Source organism: Manacus vitellinus, unplaced genomic scaffold (assembly GCF_001715985.3).
Source record: "Manacus vitellinus isolate BGI_N305 unplaced genomic scaffold, ASM171598v3 scaffold_32_pilon, whole genome shotgun sequence".
Lineage (NCBI taxonomy): Eukaryota > Metazoa > Chordata > Aves > Passeriformes > Pipridae > Manacus > Manacus vitellinus.
The window spans coordinates 8,844,334-8,861,585 of NW_021940460.1; the positions used below are offsets into that span (position 1 = coordinate 8,844,334).

The 17,252-nt window shown below is 41.2% G+C and overlaps 1 protein-coding gene and 1 long non-coding RNA gene across 4 annotated transcripts in view; both read left to right on the forward strand.

Moving 5' to 3' along the window:
- The first annotated feature begins 37 nt into the window (after positions 1–37).
- Positions 38–6,146, forward strand: LOC108640398. The gene is made up of 6 exons (XR_003915940.1): positions 38–735; positions 827–968; positions 1,480–1,520; positions 3,068–3,133; positions 5,010–5,093; positions 6,062–6,146. It is a non-coding gene; the product is annotated as an uncharacterized LOC108640398 (long non-coding RNA).
- Positions 6,147–6,239: 93 nt separating this feature from the next.
- The window catches only part of LOC108640397, a 16,445-nt gene continuing 5,432 nt past the window's right edge, over positions 6,240–17,252 (forward strand). The window contains exons 1-6 of one of the 3 annotated variants that reach the window (XM_029961321.1): positions 6,240–6,275; positions 6,608–6,767; positions 8,809–8,977; positions 11,787–11,933; positions 15,336–15,524; positions 16,592–17,217. In XM_029961321.1, the coding sequence (XP_029817181.1) occupies positions 6,257–6,275; positions 6,608–6,767; positions 8,809–8,977; positions 11,787–11,933; positions 15,336–15,455 (615 nt within the window). In that variant the 5' untranslated portion in view covers positions 6,240–6,256 and the 3' untranslated portion in view covers positions 15,456–15,524; positions 16,592–17,217. Of the gene's footprint in view, positions 6,276–6,607; positions 6,768–8,808; positions 8,978–11,786; positions 11,934–15,335; positions 15,525–16,591; positions 17,218–17,252 lie in introns of those variants that run through there. The other 2 variants (XR_001921142.3, XR_001921143.3) reach the window with 2 other exon arrangements.

The window sequence follows — 17,252 nt, forward strand, 5'->3', positions numbered from 1 at the left end:
CTTCGCCCCGCCATGGCCCATGAGGGGCGTGGGGGGGGGACACTCCCCTCAGGCGCAGCCCCGCCAAAATGTGTGGGGCGGGAGGTTCCTGCCGAATTTTATCGAAAGCCTGAATTAAAATTAACCTGCGAAGGCTGTAATAAGGAAGGAAATTAAGGGATGCGTGTATCTGTATAAATATACGTGTGCTGCGGTGGCTTGTCGGCGGCGATTAGGGAAGTCCTGCTGTCTGGAAATTGGCTTTGCCTCCCAGGAAACCTGAGGGGAGCGCTGCCCTAGTTACTGCTGCGGGAGCCCTCGGGAGAGGCTCGAAATGAAATGGATACAGGGGGTTATTTTTCGTTCGAAATATGCTCTTGAATAAATTAGTTTTGCGTCCAGAAATGGCATCTGTTTTCCTTGGCTCGGGTGTTTTTCTTAGGAGTGTTTAGGTATGCAGCTCACACGGGAAGCGGGGCTAATATCTGAGCAGCTTTGGATATCGGTGCTGTGTCGTGTTAGAGCAGAAATGCTGCTTTAATTCAAAAGTTTAAATACAGAAATGCTGTGGGGTCAGTAACCCCGGGAGGGAGAAAGGACGGGCACTTAAAACATAGAACTCACGAGGTGAGAAACTAAGTGTTTTATAAGAGTTAAGTGGCCTGATGTTCAGTGACACCATCTGAAAACGAACCTTCTCTTTTATTTTCAAGGAAGTAGCTGAAAACACTGGATGCACCTCTGTTTCTCCTGGAGGTAGGTTTCAAGAAGGCATCTGCAGCAATTTGGTCTACTTTTGTGATGTTTTTGGAAGCCGTGCCTAGAATTTCTCATCTGGATGTTTCAGGCCTTGTATCCTCTGCGTTCCACTCGGGCTGTGGCTGATGGGCTGGAAGAAACCTGGGCTGGTTATTACAGATACACTTAATATTAAACAAACAATTAAAACAAATGTGGGCCCCCTGAACTCAGAAGACCTTCTAATTTGTGTAAGTCTTCTGCCTAATTATCACAATGCTCAGTAGCAGCAGCAATGCAGATTTCAGATGCTTGGCTGGAAGCACTCGAAGAATTACATGGCCATGTCCCCATCCTTCCAAGGATAACACAGACCTGTTGTGTTTGGCTTCTGCTGTGCCATATTGTTCCTTCTCCCACTCTTTGCTCAGTCAGTCACTCACAGCGTGTTTGGATTGTGAAGGACAACGTGAAAAAAATCTCAATTTGATTCTCAAATCAGGAAAAGCAATTATAAATCTTTTTTATTTTTAAATAGTATTTTATGGTTGGAAATTATGCATGCCTTCTGTACACCGCTTGGAAGGGTATAAATATAAAAGATTTCTTCAGCTGTTTCTTTTTTGTAATTACAAAATGCATTAAAGTACAAATGTAGCTCTAAATCAGTGTTGTCCTCAAACTGCTTTTCATTGTTACGTGGACTGGAAATATGAAATTAATTCGTGGCAGCTTATTAATCAATAATGTTTGCTCATGCAGGTCACTTGCTGATTTATCTCCAGTTCACAGCTCATTAGAAGGTATGTAACTCTTCAGAGATGTTGTTATTTAACAGGTGTGGTTTCCTGGTGCTATTAATGACCTCTGGATTTAGTAACTCCTGACACAAGGAAGATTTCAGAGATTATTCCCATAAAATTGGAAGTCTTTTCCCGTGGGTATCGCACAAGTTAGCTCGTGGGATACCTGGTAATAAATTTACCAATCTGTATTTGGATTCCAGTCCCACCAAGGAATTTCACAGAGCTGGCTGGATCAGTGGCCAGGCACGTTTTCAGGTCTAGATACACTCAGCCATAAGTATCCCAGATTTTCTCACCCTCCCAGATATAGGTGGTACCTCCTTAATCGGTGCAATCAGCAGGTTTGCTCAGTGTGTACCTGCTTTCCCTGGGGTTGTTCAGTGCATGAGGACATTGGAATAAACACTCATCCTTGTGGAATTCTGCCCTGGCAGCTCAGTACTTCCCTCTGCAGTAATTCCTCTGCACTAAAAGTTGCTGAGAGCTTGTTCCATATTAGAAGAAAATATTTTGTATCCTAATACCCATTCCTGGAGGAGCTCTTGCAGAAATCTTCCTGCAGGGCAGGTTGAGGGATTACAATCTGCATCTTTTGTATCACCTTTTTTTTTTTTTTTTCAGCAGGAGGTGTGGAAGGAACTGGTGCTTTAAAATGAGATGTACAGGATACATCTGTGGTGAGATTTAAAGGAGCTGATCTCAGATACACGGAGAGCAATTTTAGTTAATGATATGACAAAAAAATTGGGTTTTTTTGTAAGAGTCTGTAGAATAGCAGAATGTCCTGAATATTCAAAGGCTTTATTGGTTGTCTTCATTTTACCCAAAATGTTGCTTGAGTATGGAAGACTTTTGCAAAACTACGAGAGTTTAAATTCTTTGATGGATTTGAAAGTCTTGCCAAGAGGCTCAAATAACCTTTAAAATTTGAATATTTCCTGAGCTTTGAATGCTCAGTCTTTTTTCAAACTAACTCCTGCAACTACCCAACCCTTCCTTCAGTTTGTATTTCAAGCACGAGAAAACAACTCCTGTGCTCCCAAATCTGAGGGACTGCAGGAAGAGAGACCTTATAAATCTTATTATTTATTCTGAAAACTCCCCCCGGGGGTGATGGCAGAGGAGCTGAATTTCACCGCTGAACTCTGATCCTGGGAGCTTTGTCAAGGAGACTCGCGAGGAATTTGAACCAGATATTTTTACATTGCAATGACATCACCCTGTTCCCTGAGGTTTCCAGAAATCTTACAAGCTCTCAGTGTGCTCGTTCCTGTTAAGTCATTCTAAACCGAGAGTCATTCCACCGCAATGGTGTCATAGAATCGTTACAAAACTGGTGAATTAGATCCCGGAGTCTTGTTTATTTTTACACAGATAAAGCCTTGAATGAGAACGAGCCAGCGGAGCCACAAAGGGCAGCTGCAGTTTTTGCTCCCTGCACAGGAGGGTGCTCAGCTCCTGTCTTTATCTGCAGCAAAGAGCCGTTCCCCTGGTCATTAGATCGAAGTGGAGAAGCCGTTTTCTGATCTGGTCTTTTCTTGCAGTGGCGTTGAAGGATCTGTTAAATGCAGCGGCTCGAAAAATATTCAGCTGTCACAGAATTTTCGGAGGTGTGTGTTAACTGCTCCTAAGCACCATCGCGGAGGTATTTAGGTCAGAAGATGGAATGATCATGACGTTGGGATCCTCTAATGGGTGCCCTTAAAGGTGCCAGAATTTTCAATAGAATCTTTGAAGTTCCTCAAAATTAGGCTTTTCCCAATCTGCCGTTTTAATCAGAATGGGTGAATCCTTCAGTTGAACAAGGAATTCTCCTGTGTGTAAACACGAGTGGATTTACCAGGAAGGAGTAGATAAGCTTGTTAATTTATATTCCATCTGTAGTACCTGCTAAGAGTTATAGCCTTAATTATTCTTTACTTGCCTTGGTAAATCATAGAGTTGTAGAATATCCTGAGTTGGAAGGGACCCACCAGGATCACCAAAGTCCAGCTCCTGGCCCTGCACAGAACAGCCCCGAGAATCCCACTGTGTGTGTGATATTTAGTAACATATTTTAGGTTAAACTCCAAATTAGCATTCTAACATAACCCATAAAACGGAATTTCACTGACTTACTGTTGACCTTTTCAGAGCTGAGTTAAACAGGAGTCTTGGGTGTTGTTACCTGGGCGGATCTTAGTGGAGTGAGTTAACATGTTCTGTCTGAAATCAATTTGTTAAACCTCTGTCTTGTACGAGGCCAAAATATTCCAGCCCTCTGGATGCACATCCAGTTTAATTGCTAAGAAAAGACAATTTTGATTTTTAAAAAACACTGCCACTGTAGACAGATTTCCAGGTGTTTCCTTCCAGACCTTTCAGGATAAATACAAACCCAGAAATGTAGGAGGCAAAATTTTGTTTGTCGTGTTGAAGGGGATCCATCCCATTCCCGTCAGCAAATAAATATTTGCTTAATTTCAGGCAATATTTACCTCAGTGGTCAATAAAACTTGTCTTGCACTTCGCAGAGTTAATATTTACTTGCTGGTTTTAGTTTGGTGACAATATTTAAAATTCTCTGGGGGGGCTTTTTTACTTCTTTTCTAACAAAAAGAGATTTTGTATTAACAAAGATGTGTTAGTGTATTAGGAAGTGTTATCCATGGGTGAGACCATGTTTGACATGTAATAAGATTATCCAGATTAGGCCTATAAGACTTTACAAGTATGGAAAGGATTTTTTTTTGTTGTTGTTTAAGGGTTAAATGACTAAATATATTACCAGCTTTAAAAATAATTGTTTGTGTCAGTTATGCCCACATATAGGTCATTAATAAAACTTAATGAGTTGGAGAGGAGATCCTGATATGTTTATAATTTATGGAATTATGGTCATTCCCTACAGAATTTGTAGGATGTGTATCACACAGAAACGGGTGTCAATAATTTTATCAGGGTTAAAATCAGGGACAGATTTTTCCTTTGACCTCAGCAGCACCAAGCCTGTTTTTCCAGACATTCCTGAGGCTCTCAGTGTTGTCTGCAACAGCAACACTGAAAAATCAGTACCTGAGGGATGCAAAAGTTGCTGATTTTTGGTATCCTGGTACTGACATTATGGATATCCTGTGCCCCCTAATTACTCCAAAATCAGGTACAGACTGCAACAGCTTGGTGAAGAGGGTATAAAAATGAGGCTGGAAAAATTAGGATGCAGATACTAATTCAGAAGGCAAAGGTTTCTGGAAGGAAATTAGAGTGCTCCTCCTCCTAATTTGAAAATTAATTTTCTTTTGGGAAGCAAGCACAAATTTAGCCATTTTTTTTCGGTGAAGTCAGAGTAAATGCAGCAGCCACACTGGGATGGTGTAGGAGGAAATCCATAGATGAATTTTAGGTCCTTTTAGTTTCCAAACATGGCACTTCATTTCCATGGAAGAATTCCCCTCTCCCCCTGCATTTCATGCCTGGATCACAGTTGGCTCTGTGCTTATTTTTCAGAGGTTTGGGTGTATTAGAAGTTGGTACATGACAGTGTGAAGGGGTTGACTTCCAACCTGCTCGAGGCTTTGTCTGCAGGATCTGGTAAGAGACACTTCCAGCTCCTTGGGGTCTGCTCAGAGGAGATAAAAGGGCTGCTTGTTCAGCAACACGTGTTATCTTTGCTGTCATGTCCACTGCTCTTGCAGGGGTGCACTTAAACCCAGGGGAGTAGCAGCTGTTTGCACCTATGTCACGAAAAACCCCTAAAGATTCTGTCCTTAAATGGTGATTTTATGATTGATAGGATTAGAGACAAGGGTAAGGCTGTTTAATTCAATTAATCTTGTGGTCTGAGCCTTCAGCTGAACTGAAGCTGCTGGACTAAATCACAGCACACCCATATCCCTCAAACTGTCAAATAACACAGCTGTTTATGATAATGATTATCTTAATTTAAGAGTTCCAGCTCATGCACTACTTCTCTTCATTAATGGAAAGAATTAATGGAAGAATACTTACAAAAGTACTTATTGCTTAAGCAAGAACTACTAATGAAGTGAAACACTTGGAATTCATCTTGGACTCGTTATACCTTCCTCATACTTTCAGAAGACATTATAACAATTAAACATGTTCATTGTTAATTGCATGGTTCAAAGTCTGGTGTTGTCTTCCCTGTTTCCAGTAGGAAATGTCTGTCCCTCTATGTCACTCAGCTCAGTTTAAATCTCTGGAATGCATCCCAGCAGCTGAGCAGGGTTTGTCCTGTATTTCTGTATGCAACAGAATGTTATTTTTTTTTCCTTTTAACACCTAAGAAAATTTGGAACACTACAGCAAAACATCTGAGAGTCCTGCCCAGGGTCCCTCAGGTGCCCATCTACCAGAGGAAGACATGAGGGCAGATAAAAGGCATTGAGCAAGGAAATCCTGGCCAGCAGAAATGCTCTGTGTGTCATTGTTTAGATCATGACACAGTAATTGCTCTCTATCATGCAGAAGTGCCACAGTGCTAAAATATAATTGGAAAATGCATTTCTCTCTGATCTCTGATTTGAACCTTTCCATAGGTGGTGTAATTGTCTCCCCACGTGTTCATGTGGCTGTTCACAGGTGCATTAACTCCTGTCTGTCACCCAAATTGCTGTTTATTGCAATGTAAGTATGGTAAATTAATACTTTTGCCCAATATTGGCCTAACATTCGTTTTCCAGCTGCAAAAGTCAATGGGAAATAAATCTGGGAGAGGACTGGTGAAGTGAAAGATGCAGGATTGTGGAATAAGTGAGTTGCTGGAGAATAACTTGTGCTTGTATGTATCTTAATTAGTTATGTGAAAACATAATGGATTTTTTTCCACAGTTATAAAGTAAACTGTGGATTGATGTCTCCTGTAACAGTGGGAAGAAAGCTCAAGAATCTGGTTTCACCATCTCCTGTCACTACACTGAGTTTTGTTAACTCTGTTTTTTAAGTTCCAAAGAAATATTTCCTCACCTTTATTTTACCAAGACTCTTTTTAGCAACCAACTAAAATTTTTGGACCTTTATCAGTTTTTCAGTCCAGCTTGGAAATAATTTCTTTCCTCTTTATTCTAACAGTCCTTCCCCTGCAGGAAAATCCCAGCTTTGCTTCCTATGGAGTCGGCAGGGAAGGATAAATCAGGAAGAGCAAGGAACTCTTACTGGTGCTGCTGTGTCTCCTGACAGGAGAGCAGAGCCACAGAGGAGGAAACAGCATCAACATTCTCCACAAAGCAGAGAAAATAGGTGCAGGCAAGTATTTTAAATTGAACTCTAATGAAATTATTGTTTATGGCCCAGCTTCTCCCTTCCATCCAGAATGTGTCATTTAGGTGATTGGGCCAGCAGGTGCAAACATAATTGAATCCAGGGAAATAAATAAGGAGGGAGGCTGGGGATTGTTTGCTAAAAAGAAGACATCTAGTTTACTAATTAGGAGGATTTATAGGATGCTGCACTTAAAATAGATGATTATTGATGGCTCATCTTAATCCTGAGAGTTACCCCATGGTTCCAGTTTGCTGCAGCCTCGCTGTGCACGGGGGGGATGGCACAGCCAGGGATGGGACCTGGAGCTCATCCCTCACCTGCAGGGGCTCCAGAACCTGGGGGACTCAGGGCTGCCCCACCCCTGGAAGTGTCCAAGGATGGTTGGATGGGGCTTGGAGCAGCCTGGGCTAGGGGAAGGTGTCCCTGCCCAAACCATCCCATGAATCTGTGGGAGCAAGAACCAGAAAAACAGACCCTCTGCACTGGACACTGTTGTTTTCACCTGGAAACTTTATGAAAAGCTACACAGAAACAATGTTATTATCTCAGGGAGGAGGTATTAAGAGATGCCCGTGTTACATCTGTCTTTGAATCAGTTACAAAGAGGAAAGAAGTTGGAATTCTTAACTAGAGAAAACTCAGATGGAGGTGCTTTTGAAAGTCTCATATCTCCAAGTAGCAATCTAAAGGTATTTTAATGGAAATCAGAGGTAGGGATTAACCCAAAATATTTGTCAGTGGACTCTTCTGAAGTGCAAGGTAAATAATTCTAATTATTTATTCATTTTAAAGGAAGTAGTGATAATAACTCTGGAATTTAGGTCTGTATAATTTCTCCTTATTTTAATGCTCTCAGTGACTGGTGAGCTCATCACAGAAGCCATGGATGAATTCCACATTTCCCATGCCCTTATCTAAGTCATTTCTCCTTTCTGCACTTTGGAATGATTTGAATATGAAGTATATCAGGAGAACAGAGTTGTTTTCTCCTCTGCAGCAGATCTATTCCTCACAAAGAGTAACAAGCAGCCAGAGCGAATTACCATGGAGGAGATTGCAGCTGAGCTTGGAAATATTATTTTGAGAGACTTACATTTCCTTCTGAAAGGAAAGAGCATTAAGGGATATTTTGAAAATGTAGAAAGGGAATAATAGCAAAAAAAAAAAAATCTCCCTAAGATAAATTTGGCTCAGCAGCCTTTTTGCTATTTCGTGTCTAACATCCATTTTGGAGATATATCAGTCACATCAAGCTGAGGCCACTTTAGTTTTATGTGCCTGGTAAAAGGGAGTTGATTCACAAGGATCTGGTCCATTCCCTTCTGTCACCTCATATTTCTGTTTCTGTGTCTGCACATTATTTCTACCAACCAAATACATTTTTTATTTTTTTTTTACAATTTGGAGGAAAATAAATGGAAGTTTCCAAGTAAGTATTTTTATATTCATTCTCATGCCTTCGGTTGTTCTACAGAGCTTCTGTATTGCATATTCCTCCAAGTAATTCCTGCTGATAAAATGCACTGCTGGAGTAAAATAGGGAATTAAAATTTAGATTGGAAATGGATTTGTTTGGTATTTCAGAGGGTTCTGATTTAAGGTTTCCTTATGCCCAGCAACAAATAAATGAATATACAAGGAGGGAGGCAGCCATGCACTTCAGGGCTGGGGCAGCAGGAGCTGTGGAATAAGAGGATCCTTTAACACAGAACACTTTGCATTTGGCAGGGCTGGTCTGAACAGGGGCTTATAATCCCCCAGGAGCCTGGATTTTTCTGCATTTGGTAGGAACCAGTAGGTCTAGAGGTGTCTTGATGTATTTGCCATTCCCCAGTTTCCTCAGGAAGTGCAGCCACACCACTTTGCTCCTAAAAGATTGATGTGTCCCATGGACAATCCAACAAAATTATGGTGCTTTGCTTATGATTCCATTGCAGAATTACCCAGGTTTTGTGGATTTTGTGTTTGAGTCAGCCTTTAGTGTTTGTTCTACCTCTTTTTTGTGTGTTTGTGTTTAATGCAGCTGGAAGTTATTCTGGAAAATGGGGAAGCTGGAATCCTTAGAGGAGCTGCCAACGTGCATTTGCCTGAGTTCCTTCAGCAGTGGGGAAGAGAGGGAGAATTCCAGACACGTCATCCTGATTTCACAGGCCTGCAGAGATGTCCAGAGTGGACTGATCCATCTGTGGGAGGTGATTAATAGCCCTGTGCTTTGTTACACATATGTGTGTGCTCTGTCTCCATGCAATCCTTGTAATCCGTGGATCCTCTGGATCTGCCTGGACAAACATGTCCAGTTTTGGAACTGGAGAGCTCCAAAGAGCTCTTATGATTGGAAAAACAGGCAGTGGCAGTTGGAATCACCCAGTGCTCCTGGTTGGAGTGCAGGTACAGAACTTCCTCTCTAACCTTCCCCCAGACCTGAAAAATTATTGGATCTGGATATTCCTACTCCACTGACTGTTCAGAGACAATCCTTAGCTCCTGACTGAGGTGTTCCTCCCAAAAATCCACGTTTTGCTGTGTTCACTCATCCTGAAGTGACAACAGGTAGGAAGGAGGGGGAAATGAAAAGGGATTCTGATTTCAAAAACAACTCTAAAGAAAGCAGGCCCTGTGTCTGGGTTTCCAAACCAAGCTGGGGATGATTTCTGTCCTGGGTGTTGTTCACACTTCCCTGCTCTGACAGCTTTGTAGTTCAGGTCTGTGGGAGAGCATTTCCCTGCTGAAGGGTTCCCTCAGCATCTCCTCAGCTCAGGAATTGCCCCTTCCAACTGGCCCCTACAACCCAAAGCCTCCTCAGGCAGCAAACCCACGTTCTCCTCGTTGCTGTTTCACACTGTGTACCCACAGGGGTCCTCCTGGGCTTAGCTCTAAAGGAATAATTACACTATTTAAATATTAAACACCAAAGTTCTTCTTTCATTGTTAAACCAATATTAAAGTAGGACAAAACTGATTTACAGTTTAGGGTTTGCTCCAGAATCGCTGGTGTTGCAGCTGATGTCCTGTTCCAGCAATACTGTCACTGCCAGGAGGCACAGAAATGTAGATTTTAATCAAAAACCCTTATTTGAGATGCACTTCAGTTAAATTATAAATTAATCTTGCCTTGTGGACTTCCAAGCTCTTAAAAAGGGCAAATGGCTGCAGTGCCCTCTGAAACAATTCATACCCCCATTTTTTGTCATTCCAGCGCCATGGAATTGAAAGTTGGGTGTCTTCCCCTCACAGATTGTTATTTAATCACTATATATTAGCTTTCATTGCCCTTTTGATGTATTTAAGCTCATAAACTTCTCATTGACTAGATTGGATTTACCATGGTGTTGTTACTTTTTATGAATGGAATAAATCAATATTGGATCCGTTGGCTTCGCACCGGGTTGTTTATTTTAAGGGCTGTTTAAACTTTCACTGACTGAAAATGGAAGGTTTGACACCTCCAAATGAATCCTCAGAATCTGGGAATGCTGAGATCCCACCTGGCTCAACCTGCAGGTGCTGACCACGTGATCCAGAGGTACAAGGCTAATCAAATGTCCCAACATCCTTTGAAATTGGGATGTATTTTGCAGCATTCTCAATATGTAACACTTAAATACTTGCAAATTACTTTATTATTGTAAGAGAAAGCTTTTGTTTCATTACTAAGGAATATTCCAGAGTAAGAGTAGTTTTTGTCCCTGAAAATAGTCTTGAAAATATCAGTCTGATATTTCCATATATATATTTATATAGGAGGAAATAGTAACTTACTTCATTTTAAGGCTGTAGTCCTCAAATAATCTGCACAAACCATCTGACTTCATCTATAAATTTGAAGCACAGAAATACCACTGGGTTCATTTTTTCATGGAATTTTAGGAATGTGGTTTCTTGGGGCTTTTTTTTGCTAGTTTAATAATAATTAAAACTATACATTAAACAGGTGATGTTCCACATAACCAAGTGCTTAACTATGTCCAGTGGCTATAAAAACTTGGGAATTCTCCCATCAGTGCAATCATGGGATAACAGCCTGGACTTGGTGCTTCTGGAGGTACCTGTTTGGACTCAGTGCTGCCCCTTTCCCACCCATTATTTATGCACCTTTATTATTGTATTAAGTAGCTAATTAAATCTGGTCAGGCTAACCTTTCTTGGTGATTAGAATTAGGCACCTCAGCCCCTGAAGAGCCAGTCATTTTGGGAGGAACATCTTGTTCTTGTTTGAATAATTATCTGTGTTTACATTCACACAGCATTAATCACTTCAACCAGACAGTTTTGGGGGAAGGAAAGGAGGGTGCCCAGGGCAGATTTTCAAATGCTGGGTGCAGAAATTATAAAGGAGATACATTTCCCTTCATTCCTGCCAATGAGCAAAACATTTTGAGTTAATAATCCAGAACTCAAAGTGCACAAAGAGCTGTAATTTGTTTTCCAATAACTTGAAAAGCCAAGTGCTCCAGGCTGACCCTCTGAACTGAGCCCTGTTTCCTCAGTGAGAATTCTTCAGCAGCAGCATTCCAATATTTTCCTGCTGGAGTATTTGTCATTCTTTTCCAATTATTGCTGTTATTATTTTATAACTATTTGTCTTTGTTCTGTGATCTGTTCTTTTGTTGAACTCTAATGAAAGATTCTTGGTCTTTTTTCCCTGTCCTTCCCCTTGGTTTGAGATTTTCTGCCAACTCTTCTGCCCTAAAGCCTTTCTTTTCTTTCCCCTTTTTTCTCTCTGCAGTGGCTGGATCTTGCCTGATACAACCATTGCCCTTATTGCTCATGTATCCCTAAAAATGCTCCATATATTGTGGCTTTTGTTTGGAAAGACCAAAAGGAGAGCTGGCAAAGGGACCTTTTCTGTGCCCACCTTCCTTCAGAAGCTCAGGAGCTCCTAACTCTTTTTTGGGAAAGACTTGATTGCTCAGACAAAGATGTTTATACTGAAGATTATTTAATTTTGAACATGAAATATTATTGATTTATTTGTCTATCTCTTCATTTATTGCTTCTCAGGAACAAAGTCATGGGATCACAGGAGATGTGGGAGCTCAGTGCTCCGTGGTCCAGAGAGCAAGTGGGATGGTGGGAATTATTAGAGAAGAAATAGAGGAAAACCACAAAAGACTTCTTGATACCACTCTAAACCCATCCCATATCTGTGTGAGTACTCTGGGCCTCAAAACCACGTGTTAAACCAGCAAAAGCTGGAGGGAAGGGCAGAAAATGCTGAGATGTGGCAGAAGTGGTGACTGTGCACCTTCCCCAAAAGGCCCCCAAGTCATTTAAAGATGTAACTTTGGTGCTGTTCCTTTGCTGATTCAAATGATCTTCTGTAAGTGATTTTATGATACATATCAATATTATGGTTATCAGCCTTCACAGTTAAAATAAGGCTCTTTTCTTTGGCAGGAGGAAGGCTATACATGCAAATTCACATTCCTGATGCATTTCCACTGACTCTGCCCTTCTGTTCTGGCAGAATTAGGAAAAACTGTATTTTTTTTGTGTCTTCTTTTCTCTCTTTCTTTATGCATCGCGTGTTCTTCGATTCTCACTTCATTTCTGGTTTCATTATCTTTTTCTTTTTTGTGGTTACATTTGTGGCTGCATTTTTGCCTTTTGTTTGTTCGCTTTGCCTTGAACTTTCTCCCAAATCCTTCAGTTTTCCTCCTTCTACCCAGACCTGAGTAGACACATTGAATCATCACTTTTCTCTCTTTCCATTTCCCCTTGTTTTCCTCTTCCACTCCAGTATTTATCTTTTCTCCTTCCCCCCTTAATGTTACCATTTTCTCTCAGTGTTTGTTGATGTTTTTCTTTCCCCTGAACTTTCCTCTCCTTTCCTTGGTATTTTGGACCAGGAGAGACCAAACAGGGATTTGGGCCTTGAGTTTTTTTCTTAATGGTACAAAACTGGGTAGAAATTCCTTAAAAATAAGCATCCTGACTGACCTGTGGCATGAGGAGGGGACCAGGAGAAAACAAATTCCTGTTTAGCAAATTTAACTTCTCCTAAAAATTCAGGCTCCATCCTTCCAGCTGGAAACCAGAGAATATAATGGCTTGTTACAAGCTGTTAAAATTTGAGACCGAGGAGGGGGAATAGGCTGAAGTTATTCCATGGATTGTTCTGTTCTTTGTGGGAGGCTGTTAAAATAAAGCAACAGTATAAAAGATGAATTATATACAACTTAATGTAAAGCTGTTTGAAGTCATTATGATATTTCTTCCTTGATTGTCTAACATTTGTGTACTTTTAAAAAGTTTCACATTTTTTGGTTCTTTCTGAACATTATGAAAATTGTACTGAGAGGAGTAAATTCATCTGCATAAAATTGACTGCAAAGAGCAATTAGTCCTTCATTAATATGCAAATTTGGTCCAGTGCAGATTCATCTATATATGAGGCTTAAATATGCAAGTCAGTCTTGCTGTGCAGAAGCCCAGATGCTTTTATTTACTTTGAAATTGAGGGATTTGGTTAATGATGTTGTTGACAGGAAAACTTGAATAAATTTGATGATCACCATCTTTCATATTAGACGAGGCCCATGGAAAAAAATTACCAAGTAAAATACCAATTTTATTTGGTAATTTCCTATTACCAATCTAGTAATAAAATGCAAGATAGGAAGTAATAGAGTGAGATTTCCTAACGTAGTTATCCTGAGACTTAAACTGCTCCCCAAAGATAGAGCCATTTTTCTTAAACTTTGTTTTTCCAGAGGGTAAAGACATCTCCATAAGCTGTGTGAATAACATGCTGCCTAGAGATTTAATATTGGAAAGTTGGCTCTGTGGCTTGTTTCACTTGGGGAGAGTCTATAAACCTGGGAATGGAAAAGCAGGAGCTTTGGAAAGGGCTCTTCATCATCTTCCCTGAATTATCTGGGGAGTTTTCTCCAGAGCTGGTGGGAGGCCTTTGCTCTGACCCTCTGGAAGTGTCTGAACATGTGACCAGTTATCTTTGGATCACCTAAGCTGGTTAATAAACATTTTCCTAAATATCTTTAAATCTTTACAGCCCTCAGAAATGAAACTTTGTGACTGTCATCACTCCCCATGGACTGGCTCAGAGAAGCCAGGGAAGGGTTTTTCCTTCCCATTAAATGGGATGTGCCCCATCCCTTTCCTCCTCTCCTGGCTCCTGCCCAGGGTGCTGTGGCTCTTTTGGCACATCCAGGATTCTCCTGGTTTTGTCCAGCAGTGCCACAGCTCCATCACTCCCTCAGGTATGGACAGAATTCCCTCTGCATTTGTCAACCTTGTTTCCTCTCCAAGGTACCACAAGTTACTCCTCCTCATGTTTCTTTATTCTTTTTTTCCTCTGTAGTTCCCTCAGGCCTAAATTTACCTTTAGCTTAAACAACCTGGCCTTTGACTTCAATCATGGCCACATTTTCCTGGGCTAAATTTGGTCTTCTGTCTTGCCTGTGTGGGGCACTGACACTTCCAAACCAACAGAGAAATGGAGTTTAAATGGACTGAACTCTCCAGCAATTTATAAAGCTCTAGTTGGAAGTACCCAAGGACAAGTTAATAGATTAGACCATTTGATTCCTCTGACTTCTTGGCACAGCTGGTTGGGATATAAATCCTCCCAACAGTGAACAGTTAGTTTCCAAATCCTTAATGTGCTGTAGGAGGCAAACAGTTTACACAGCCATGGGAAGGGGAGGAAAATTCAATGGAACACGAAAATTGATGTGCTTGTTCACGTGGTGGTGGTGTGGTCCTGCAGGTGAATCCACAAGCAGGAAAACAGAGGTGGAATTGAGGATTTGGGGGGAGCAGAGGAGGGATCTGTTAGTCTTGGAAAGGAATCTGTCCTTTCTACCCTCAGAATGAGGCACTGAGGGCTGTCAGAAGGCAGTTTGTTTGCAGCACTTGGTGAGGTGACAAATTGATTAAAAGGTGAAACTTTAAAAACACAACATCTGCTCAGGCTTCAATGGTCTTTGCCTGTGAGAACACAGAGTTGTTGGACAGTTTGTCGTGTTTTCCAGTACCATCCCCAGCAATCTTGGCTTTCTGATCTAGCTCCCAAAAGGCAGACAATAGTAATTTTTAAAATCCATCAACAACAGGCATCTCAGCACAACCTGAGGTTGTCTCCTATCAACTATGTAATCTTTATATTCTAGATTAATAAACACTTCAGCCTTGGAGTTTGTTAGTCCAAAATATATTTATTACCTCATGAATTCAAACCCCCTCCAGTTACCATCTAATTAAAGCACAGTTGTGTGCCTGCAATCTTTGGGGATGTATTAATAATGGAATTATCTCCTGAAACAGTAATTACACACTTTGTGCATTCTTTGCCACTCTTGTTGCAGTGTCTGTGTGATGAGTGGGGCACACAGGGCTCCATTGTTTTGAACTCTCTGTGTATCCAAGGATAAGCAGGATTGGGTTTTTCCCCTCTTAAGAAAAAAAAAGGGAGGAAAATTTATTCATTTTTGTACTTGGGAAGGGGAAGCACCAATGCCACTGTGGGAAGAGTTGTGAAACACGATTGTGCAAGTGATTTTAGCTCCTGGTTTCTCCTCACTCTTCGAGGAGGTTGCTCACAGAGCAAAACCTCCCTGCAGGATCTGTTTTGTAAATCTGCCAAAAGGTGAAGACAGCCACTTTATCTGCGAGGGAATATTCATTTATGGGGCTTCAGTGGCGACATAGATTTGAAAAAAGGAAAAGAGTCTTAAATCCTTCCTCAGGAGAGAGATTTCCTTCCAGTTTTATTCAGTGGTAAGTGTACTTCTTATCCTCTGATTTCTGTCTGGATTGGCTGTATCTGGGCTCATGCTTTATCAAGGTTGTCCTCCCAGCTGCTACAATGGATTGTTTATGGGTAAGATTATTTTTCCTCATTTTTTTTTTCCCCACTTCCTATGGAATGAGGTGCTCTGCTCCTGCCTGGAGAGCCCTTCCCTGCCTGGAAAGAGGCACAGGAGGCCGCAGGGTTTGCACATTCCTTCCCTGGATTTTTGAATCCCTTATCTCTAGTTCAAGTACATCTGTTGAGCAAGAGTGTGAGCGTGTGATCCCTGTTGACACAGGCTCTACCTGACAGAAGGGGGGGGTTTATTCCCTTTGTACTTCCAGGTGCTGTATTCCAGAAGTTGGTGTTGTCAGGATCCATCTGTTGGTGGAATGTCCTGCTCTGGGGCTGCTGGGTTGTCTTGCCTTTGGGATAACCTTTTTCCCTGCAGTGAAAGGTCAGGATTAGGGTTGTGCTCATTGGCTCAGTAAAAAGGGTGTCTGGTACCACTTGGGACACTGTAGAGTGGAACATTTCCATTGTGTTAAACAGAAAATATCTCCAAAAGATAATGAGATTGATGACATATTGTTACCCATTATTATTATTAATATTATTATTATGACTTAGGGTTAATTACTGGTTTGTCAAAACTTCTTGATTTCAAAACTTTTGGCAGTCTAATATTTCCTGTGGCTGTGGATGAGAGAGGTGCCTGTGTGTCCCCAGAATGGTTCCAGGTTGTGTCTTGCCTGTGCTGTCACACTATTTTGTTTGCCATTGGTGTCTGATTTGCAAACTTTCAAACTAGACACCTCTCTGATGTGTTTTTCCTGATGTGAATAAATTCACCACAGAATACTCACGGAGGAAGAGATGTTTGTTGTCAAGCAATTATTTCAGATGAAACACAGAGAAGGGTGATATTACAGTCTGAGTTTTATTTAGCCACAGGCATGAATCTGAAGATGAATTCTGGGAATTTAGGGGAGGAAAAGGACAGCTTTTTATTTTCTTATTTTTTTTTTTCTTTCTTGTCCTCTGTATTTTGCAGGGATTGCTTTGAGTCTGTGAGTTCTCAGCTCATGAAGAACTTCCTGGCTGGGGGGATGAAGACATTAAAGCCTTTGCCCACTCAGGGCAATTGCTCTGGAGACAAACACAGCTCAGAAAACAAATGTTCTGAGCTACCTGGGAGTTCTGGTTCACTGAACACATGAAGAGCCAGAGATCCTTCTGAACCTGCAAGTAAAATTTATTCTCAAGGTGATGCTCGAGCTCATTATCTGCTCCTCTTTCTAAATGTAAAGTAAGGAGTGAAAGGCCCAAGTATTCCATATATAACAGCTGACATGTTCCCTGCATTCCTGTGTTTGCCTAAGAAGTCATGGATAATCAATTGGATGTGCAAAATACACTGCAGGGATGAATTCTGAGCCACAGCACTTGCCATGCCTGTGCTGCTCTGAGAGACAGAAACTTCCAGGAAAGGAACACCAGTGAAAATCTTCCCGATCGTTCTCTCATCAGGTTTTTTTTTCCAAGGATGTGTCTGGAGGTGGATTCTCTAGACAGTGTTTGGGTTTCTCCTACCCCTTGAGTGGCTGGTTCTGTGTGTGTCAGTTATTTTCTCACTGTTTTTCTTCCTGTATTAGAAAACAAAGTTACTTCATCAGGATATATATATATTTATATATATATATATATATAACCAC